Source organism: Physeter macrocephalus, chromosome 6 (genome assembly GCF_002837175.3).
Source record: "Physeter macrocephalus isolate SW-GA chromosome 6, ASM283717v5, whole genome shotgun sequence".
Lineage (NCBI taxonomy): Eukaryota > Metazoa > Chordata > Mammalia > Artiodactyla > Physeteridae > Physeter > Physeter macrocephalus.
In genome coordinates this window covers 22476107-22485816 of record NC_041219.1, presented here as the reverse complement: position 1 = coordinate 22485816, position 9710 = coordinate 22476107, and the positions used below count along the sequence as shown (strand labels likewise).

General features: G+C 39.2%; 2 protein-coding genes across 4 annotated transcripts in view; one reads left to right on the top strand and one right to left on the bottom strand.

The window, feature by feature from the left end:
• Nucleotides 1-1015, bottom strand: part of TMTC3 (transmembrane O-mannosyltransferase targeting cadherins 3) — an 82279-nt gene extending 81264 nt beyond the window's left edge. For 2 of the 3 annotated variants that reach the window (XR_003680100.2, XM_024127394.3), the window contains exon 1: nt 830-1014. The gene's annotated coding sequence lies outside the window, so the exon portion shown is untranslated. Of the gene's footprint in view, nt 1-829 lie in introns of all 3 variants that reach the window. The other variant, XM_028490424.2, reaches the window with a different exon arrangement.
• Nucleotides 1016-1250: 235 nt separating this feature from the next.
• CEP290 (centrosomal protein 290) overlaps nt 1251-9710 on the top strand; it is a 114531-nt gene continuing 106071 nt past the window's right edge. The window contains exons 1-6 of the mRNA XM_024127396.3: nt 1251-1416; nt 1950-2079; nt 2231-2308; nt 3295-3364; nt 3727-3773; nt 5708-5851. Coding sequence (XP_023983164.1) covers nt 1978-2079; nt 2231-2308; nt 3295-3364; nt 3727-3773; nt 5708-5851 — 441 coding nt within the window. The 5' untranslated portion in view covers nt 1251-1416; nt 1950-1977. The remainder of the gene's footprint in view (nt 1417-1949; nt 2080-2230; nt 2309-3294; nt 3365-3726; nt 3774-5707; nt 5852-9710) is intronic.

Here is a 9710-nt window from a genome sequence, read left to right as displayed (position 1 = left end):
CACACAAGCCGCGGAGCGGCTGGGCCCGTGAGCCATGGCCCCTGAGCCTGCGCGTCCGGAGCCTGTGCTCCGCAACGGGAGAGGCCACAGCAGTGAGGGGCCCGCGTACCGCAAAAAAAAAAAAAAAAAAAAGTAAACCTCAATATCAATTATAGGGAATAAATGAAAGAAAGTGCTTAAAATAAATAAATAAAGATGAGAGGCACTGCTCCAAAGAGTTGAAAATGTCATTTGGTTTTCAAGTCTACATCTTCTTCAGAAAGTTTTCCTAGTGGTGTATCATACTCCAGCACGGCTGAGAGTAGCCAGATGACCAAAACTTGCACAAATAAGAGCTGTAAACACCTGAGAAGGCGTTTTCATAGAAAGGCACTCTCCGTCACCAAGCAAGTGACAGCAACAGAGTTGGTGAGTACTGAGGCCCCTTCTCTCTCCACCCCCCGCAGTGGCCTGGGCAAGTTATAACCTCTCCTCTCTAGAACCTTCCCTCTACACCTACTAGCTCCTCAACCTTCAAGTCCTTCAATCCGCGAAGGTAATAGTGCTACAGGTAAGGCGACCAGGGTCAGAGGATGCGGCGTCCCCAATTGCTCACTCGCCCCCAAACCATGATCGCGGCCCCCAGTCCACTATACAGATTCTGATACAGAAGAAGGCTAAAACTTTCTTCTTACAGTGGGCACCACCCGGAGCGTCGCCGGCAAACGCCCAAGGAGAGGGCGGGGTCTTCCCACCTCTTCAGAACTCCGGCCCCAACCTTAAGAGCTTCTTTCAGCCGGTATCGCTACCCTCAACTCCTCCCCCACCCTGACCGACAGCCCGACCTCACCTGGGAGCGGTTCTACCAGGGAATGGCTTAGAGAAACCTCGGGAAGAGCGGTCCGGCGAGAGACGCCACCGAAGGCACAGTCATGGTCCGCCTCGTTCAGCAGACCAGTGCAGACACGCCTCGGCCGCCGCGCCTCCCGCCTCGAGGCGGTTCCCCTGCACCCCCGTACAGTCGCAGACTCCCGCACTGCACGCCGGGAACGGCCGATCTCCACTTCTCAGACTTCAGCGTCCAGGAGGCCCCGGCCTTCAAGCAGAACTGCACTCTGGGATTTGCAGTCCTCATCCCAGGCCTTCTCCCCGCCCTTAACACAGAGTCTAGGGACCCCGCTGCGGAATCTAAACGTAAAGCATCACCCACGGTCGTGAAATGTAGGCGACGCTTGCATCCGGGCTCTTGTTCCGGCCTCGGCAAGGTGGGAAATGCGTCGCTTAGCAGCCGCCGCAGCTATTACTCGCTCAAGATCCGTTGGCTGGATCCAGTGTCCGATTGGAATCGCGCTGGGGAGCGGTCAGGCGTGGCGGCGGGGCTCTGCTGGGTGGGTGCGGTAGCTGAGGGGCCGCCGCTGGATGCCAGGCTTGGTTTAGGTGGGTGGATCCTGGAGACCGCGGACAGAGAGTTCTTCCCGTTAAGGTTCTTTAAGCCTGACGGCCCAAATAAACAACGGCCCCTTAGCCTTTGATTTGCAGTCCATCTGCCTTCCCCTCGCTTCAGCCCTGGTTTCTCCAGCCCAACTGCACTCATTTCAATCGTTTACTTTGTCGCTTTTTAATTTTTTTCCCCCTTAATCCTAGCTCCTGTTTCTTAGAATCAGGGGTCAATTTCAGCCTTCCAAGCATCGCGCGCTTTGGTGGTAAGGGGGCGTGGAGGAAGGGGACACAGAATCTTACTTCTTAGATTAGTTTAACCATGGAAGCCGTCATAATTTAGCCGATAAAATATCTGATGATTTATCGCAACTGCTGTAATTTTGATCAAGGCTATTTTACCCGCATATCTGTTATACAATTAAGGAGCCATACCTCTTTGCTAACATCGTGGAGAGTTGTAATAGCGTAATCTGTAAAAACAGTAATGCTATTTAACTTGAAAATGCTAATACCCACTTGTATTGTTACAGAAAGTAAAGCACAGTGAAAGAATTCAAGATGCCACCTAATATAAACTGGAAAGAAATAAGAAAAGTTGACCCAGATGAGTTGCCTCGTCAAGAAGAATTGGCAGATAATTTATTGATTTCCTTATCCAAGGTACTTAATTGATAAATAATGCATAGATATATACATACAACTATGATAGTCTAAGTTGTCCCTGAAATCACTGAATGGTACAACTGGAAGATTTCTTGTATTTTGCTTAAGGGTTATAAAATATGAAATAGTTGCTTTTCTCTTTACTTAGGTGGAAGTAAATGAGCTAAAAAGTGAAAGTCAAGAAAATATGATACACCTTTTCAGAATTACTCAGTCTCTAATGAAGGTTTGTATACAGTAGGTTTTAATAATAGCTTTGACTATTAGAGAAAGTGTGAGAATCTCTTCTTAGAGAATTTAATCTCTGTGAAAGTACTTTGTAAAATCTAAATGACCACTAAAAAATGAAATATCTTCAAATGTCAACTGAGAATTTTAGGTGAAAAACATTGCTAGTTTCTGCTCTAAAGTTCCTAGAAGAGTGTGTAGGGGAAACAGAATGATTATGTTTAAAAAAGCATAGGAGGTCCTATGTTAATTATGTTACAGCTTGTTACAGTAGCTGACTATTGTTGGGATTTGTTAGGAGGGGAAGAGATTTAGGTGTGAGAAGACTTCATAAAGGTCAAAGACTGATGAGTAGTTTTAGGTAAGTGGAGGGCAGTGGTAAAGTGTTAAGGAGATTCTAGAGCTGGAGGTTACTATAAATAAAAACTGGGAATAGAAAGTATGCATGTTCTTTACATTTAAGGAGACAAGTGCACAAAGTTTATAATAGCAGGTTGTAGAGGAAACGATGTTGGGTATAGTTTAGAATAGGCTGTCTAGGGCCTTTAAAGACGTATTTTATGATATCAGCAATTAGGAGCCATTAAAGGTTTTTGATCTATAATTGGTAGATACAAAAATATGCCTTAAGAGGGTTAAACTTATGAAGGAAGTTAGACAAAATTATGGACTAGAATAATGAAAATTAGAATAGAATAAAAGAGATAGTTGAAAACATTACAAAGAGAAAAGTTGCAATATTAGAGGTAAGACTTGAGGGAAAAGAGGAATCAAAGATGTTTCAAACTCTTAGGAATCTAGAAATTATAGCCTTAAGAAAATCATCTATTCATTCAACAAATGTTTGCTGAATGTCTCCTTGTTCCAGGCATTGCAAGCAGTAAGTACTGGGATAGCAAATACAAAACAAAATTTTTATTTTCAGTGCTTACATTCTAGTGTAAAGGCATACTGAAATAACTTTTTTTTATTCTTAACGTTTAGATGAAAGCTCAAGAAGTAGAGCTAGCTTTGGAAGAAGTTGAAAAAGCTGGAGAAGAACAAGCAAAATTTGGTAAATGCCTTGGGGAAAAGATTATTATGGTGTTAAATAGTGGATTTCATTTATTCACTAAGCAGTGAAGAATTAGCTTTAATATATTGGGTTGACCAAAAAGTAAGATCTTATGGACAAATCCAAACAAACTTTCTGGCCAACCCAATATTTTATAAAATGTGTATACTCAGTTTATTTTGAAAGATTTTTCTAGAACTCCTATTTCATGGATCAGGTACAAAATAGTTATTTTCTTATGTTACCTTATCATTACAACCATGATGGAATCTTTAAAAATTAATTTTATTTTATTGAAAATTATTGAAAAGTTTGTTTTGAGATAAATCTGACCAATTGAAACATTTATCTTTTTTTAATAGAAAATCAATTAAAAACTAAAGTAATGAAACTGGAAAATGAACTGGAGGTATGTTCTTTTGTATTCCTTAGGGTGTAATCGTTGTAAATATTATTTTCAATTATTATTTTAAAATTTTTTTATTATAATTAGCTGGAAAAATCACTGGAATGATATTGTGTTTATAATTGTTCAGTATATATTTTACATGCCTATTTATGTATCTTAAATTCTGCTAAGGATTGCACATCAAATTGTGAACAAAATAAAAACATTGAATAACCTCATGGAGATTGCAGTACAGAGAAATATATGGAGAGAGTACTATAACTGAGGTGGAATGAGGCATGTTGGAAGTTGAGGAACAGTGACAGAAGGGTATAGGAGAAGAGGTAGCTTTTGAGAAAGCCAAGAGCCAAAATGTGAATGTATTGTTAAGGAACTGAATACATTGAGATTACTGAGACTGTGGGAAAGAATGTGATACAAATGGATTAGCCTTTATAAGGAGGAAGGACCTTTTTCCATAGTAAAAGGGAGGAAGGAAGAATGGATATGAACAGAAGCTTTTGATGTTTGTAGGTTTAGTGCCTGGAATTTGAGAGGATGGAGAGGTCATCTGCTAAAAATAAGAGTGAAAGATGTGTGGTCAAATTTTAAAGAAGTCAGATAAAACCAGAAATATAGTGGAGAATGAACTGGAGATTTCCGGATCTGGAGTCAGATAGTTTACGTTCAAACCCTGGTTTTTTAGCACGTTAACTCTGTGAATTTAGATGGTTTATTTTCTATTCCCTGTCGTATATCCAGCTTCTAGGGAAATACCAGTCATTCTCAATAAATACTTGTTAAGTGAGTTATGAAGTAAGATCGATTCTTTCTGTGTTAGTGTTTAGCAGGGCAACTACTATAGAATAGAAGGATAGGACAGTTGGAGATGTTGGTAAGAAAGTGCTTTTTTTTTTTTTGCTGTAAGTGGGCCTTTCACCCCTGTGGCCTCCCCCGTTGCGGAGCACAGGCTCCGGATGCGCAGGCTCAGCGGCCATGGCTCACGGGCCCAGCCGCTCCGCGGCATGTGGGATCCTCCCAGACGGGGCACGAACCCGCATCCCCCGCATCGGCAGGCGGGCTCTCAACCACTGCGCCACCAGGGAAGCCCCAAGAAAGTGCTTTTTGAAGGAGGTTAAGAGTAAGAAAAGTTTAGTTAAGGTAGAAGAGTAACAGAACTGTATGCTAGGGAGATGAATGTGAGACAGATTAGATGACTAAAGGATTTTTGATGTTTTTGACTATGACCCATAGTAACAGGAAAATGAAGCAAAATGTATTTAGTCTTCTGCAAAATTTTAAAGATCATCTAATTTTGGGTGTTCAATATGGTAGCACTAGCTACATGTGGCCATTAGCATTTAAATTAATTACAGTTAAAGTTAAGAATTCAGTTCTTTAGTTGCACTAGCCACGTTTCAAGTGCTCAGTAGACACATGTAGATAGTGGCTCCTGTATTGGGCAGTGCAGAGAACATTTCCTTTATCCTAGAAAGTCCTTTTAGAGAACACTGGTCTAAATAGTCAGTGGTATGAGGGAAAGGGCAGGTTAAGAGCACCATGGCTCAGTGGCTAGGGTGGAGGCTCTGGTGATTTGTAGCCTGGTTTCAGAGCTCTGATAGTCAGGGGAAGCCTAGATAGTTCATCTCAAAGATCGTTGTATGCCTTTGCACTTTACCCTGGTGTCTGGCTCAGCGGCTATAACAGAGCCTGAGTGATTGACTGTTAATTCTTCATACTTTGGATGGCTCAGGAAGAGCTTAAGGGGTTGTCAGCCTGTGAATTAAAGCTTAAATATGCTTAATAAAAAAAAATTGTTTTTAAGCAACATGATTTTAAACATCTTGTGCTGATTATGATAAAATTTAAAGTCAAGATAATTATTTTTGTTGTTGATTCATTTGAATCTCCAGATATAATGGAATTAATTTATACTTTTGGTTTATTACTTTAAGATGGCACAGCACTCTGCAGGTGGACGTGACACTCGCTTTTTACGTGATGAAATTCGCCAACTTGAAAAGCAGTTGGAACAAAAAGATAGAGAATTGGAGGATATGGAAAAAGAGTTAGAGAAAGAAAAGAAAGTTAATGAGCAAGTAAGGCACAGTTTTTCAATAACTCTTAACTGTTCAAGTTACCAAAAAACATCCCCTGTTTATGCTTTTTATAATTATTACTGACAGTTTCAGTTTTTATGTTTTATGTTATTTGTGGGAATTGATGTATGCTTATTGCTAAGGTTTTATATAACAGTTCATGTTGTCATCATGTCTTTAAAATATAATAGATCAGGTACATCTAATGAATGAATACGACCTAGAGATTAATTCTTTATATATGGAGGTACCTTTTTCTCCGGATGTTAGAATTCTTCACATAAAGTTGATGATTTGATCTGGAATATTGGTATGAATAAATTAATAGGCATTCAGAAACAATTGATCTGGGCTTCCCTGGTGGCACAATGGTTAAGAATCCGCCTGCCAATGCAGGGGACACGGGTTCGAGCCCTGGTCCGGGAAGATCCCACATGCCGCAGAGCAACTAAGCCCATGCACCATGACTATTGAGCCTGCGCTCTAGAGCGTGTGAGCCACAACTACTGAGTCCACTTGCTACAACTGTTGAAGCCCGCGTGCCTAGAGCCCATGCTCCACAACAAGAGAAGCCACCACAATGAGAAGACCATGCACTGCAATGAAGAGTAGCCCCCGCTCGCTGCAACTAGAGAAAGCCCATGCACAGCAGCGAAGACCCAGTGCAGCCAAAAATAAATAAATAAAATTTTTAAAAAATTTGATTTTCTTATTTTTCATAATATATTTTGGGGAAAAAATATTTATTTGTATTTATATTAGTAGTAGACTTGGAAATTAATCTTTTAGTGATGTAGTCAATAATAAATTTTTTATTTTCAGGTGTACCTCACTTTATGTAATACATAGGTTCTTAAAAAGTGCTAATCTCACCATTTTGTAAATCAATTCATATTTTAAGCCATGACATGTCATCTTTTATACAAGCATAGTTTATTATTACCTCTTAGGTTATACTTGTTATTTATAAAATAATTCATGCAATGTTCACTTAAATTTAGTTTGAGGAAAAAATTATTTTTTTGCTGATAAGTTTGTATTTCCTGTCAGAAAATAGTATGCTTTCTATTTTTGCCTCAGCTGTCAGTGAACTTAGTACAAAATCTGGTGCCTACATGTATTAACTGTCCCATCCCTGGTGCCCAGAAGCTTTTTCTACCTTTGTGTCCTTTATAAGGTCAATATTGTATCACATCCTGATAATCTTATTTTGTCCATTGTTCTCTTGGAAATAGATGGTTATAAATTTTAAGTAAATTACATTGATTATGAGGTAACATTGCTATTTAAAAAGAATTCATCATAGACTGATTTGTAAGGAAAAGCATCCCCATTCTTGATATATCTATTTTATTATATAGTTTGGAAGTCACGTAAAAGTGAGCCATCTGTACAGTTTTTGCAGTGGAAAAAGTATGGATTGATGCTACCTGAAGGTTAGGAATAAGCTCTTAGAGGATTATTTGTTTAGTTGACTCAGTGAAACATAACAGATCTATAGATTTCTTAATCATGAAGGGTCCAACCTATGCTGTACAGTAAGAGAATTGCTTAGGGAGGTGGCCGTGTATGTGTTTTTCTGGGCTGTTGTTCTTTTGTCTAGCCCATATATTAGTCAGCTTCTCACCATTGATACCACACACTGTTAGCTAATCAGAACCACCACGTCCATTCATACCTTAGACTACTATCTTCATTCATAGGCACACACACAGACAGCTTGAATATATGGCTTATGTGCCTTTCCACCTGCTAGATTTCTTGAAGTAGAATATGGATATGAGTTGCTTTAGCAATTTCTTCTTTGCCCTTAACCAGTCATTCGGTTTTACTGAGTACTTATAGCATGCCAGAGACTGTGCTAAATACTGAGGATACAGTGGACAACAATATTCTGCTTCTCAACGATATTCACTGTCAGTAACAAAGGTAACATAAGATAATATGATAGTCTGGGGATACATAAGGATATAAGAATACTCTGGAGTACTCTGGAGAGGTATACCTGAGTCAGTCTTGAGGTTCAAGAAGTGATCTGTAAACTGAGACCTGACATAAGAGTTAGCCTGGAAGAGGGAATGGGATGTAGGTGGTGGTTAAGGAAAAGGCATTCTGGGTAGAAGATACAGTGTTTACTAAGACCTAGAGGTAAGAGATAGCATGGTGTATTCAAGGAACTACAGTTATTCATTCTGGCTGGAATATAGGTAAAAATAGCTAGTGTAGAGTCCTTACTATGTGCCAGATACTTTATATGCATTAATTCATTATTCCTCATTTGATACTTATATGAGAGAGGTGACATTTCCCCCAGGCTACAGATGAAGAAACAGACACAGAAAGGGTAGGTAATTGCCCATGGTTACACAACTAATAAATGATAAAGCCAGGATTTGATCCAGATTTACTCAAATTCTGTGCTCCTATCTGCTGTGCTACCCTACCTTTCCAGCTTTAACATTTATGATCCTCTAGAGAGATAAGCAAAGGCAAGTACCTGAGGAATTTGGTCCTTTTTCCAAAAAGGAGCCAATGAAGGATTTTGAACTCAGGGATATCATGATCAGATCTGAACTTTTCAAGTTTACTTTCCTTTGTGGAGAGTGGATTGAAGGGGGCCAAGACTAGTAAGGAGAGATTTGTGCTAAGTCAGTGTGACAATGGACTAATTAGTGACTGAGGGGGATTAGGGACATGGACATGTTTGAGGGATGTAGATGTAATTGGATGTGATGAATGATTGGTTGTTGGTGAAGAGGGAGGAATGGGTAGTCCACCTAATTTTCTGGGTTGGGCCACTGGATAGGTAGATAGTGCCATTAACTTAGAAGTGACACAAGGGGAGTTTAGAAGGTTTGTGATTATTATTTGTTTTGTGCATGTTGAGTTTGAGGTCCCTGTGGGCATATTCAAAAAGGATATATGTATAAGAAACTCATGAGAGGTACAGGGTAGATGATAAGAATTTGTGGGTCATCAGCATAGATACTGAAGCAATAGAAGTGATTGTAAGGCAGATGTCTGAGTGAGGTCCCTGTGGGCATATTCAAAAAGGATATATGTATAAGAAACTCATGAGAGGTACAGGGTAGATGATAAGAATTTGTGGGTCATCAGCATAGATACTGAAGCAATAGAAGTCTGAGGTATAGAAATGTCTAATGCAAGAGGAAGAGGTGCTTCAAGGAATAGACCAAGAAAGGACAAATATCAAGAGCATGATGTTTCAAAACCAAGGGAAAGGAGCATCAGTAGTATTAAATGCTTTAGCCTTAAGTTCTTGACATGTCTCTTCTTGTTAAAATTTTCCAGTTCAAAACAGAATGGGACTGTTTCTTAACTCCCAGATGATAATAAAAATAATGGTAAAATTCTAAGATTCGTATAGCACATTGCATTTTATTATGAACTTTCTTTAAACTTTTTTTTGGAAAACTTTATCTTCATAAAGATTGTAAGAAAAACAGTAAACACATACTCTTCATATAGGTTCACCTGTTAACACTGTGCCACATATGCTTTATCTTTGTACACACAGACTTATTCTCCTCCCCTCCCCTCCCCTCCTTTCTTTTTTGCTGAGACATCAGAGTTAATTGCAGATATCATGATACTTCATACTTAAATATTGCAAATATCATATTTCATTCTTAAATATTTCAGTGTATTTCCACTGAAAGGAAGTAGTTATATTTCCTTTATAACTATATAAGTAGTTATATTTTCCAACGTAACTACTTATATAATTAGCATACTCAGGAATGTAATATCAATTCAGTACTGTTATCTAATGTGTAGTCCATAATCAGATTTCCTCTATTGGCCCAATAATGTCCTTTTAGTCTCCCTACCCAATATC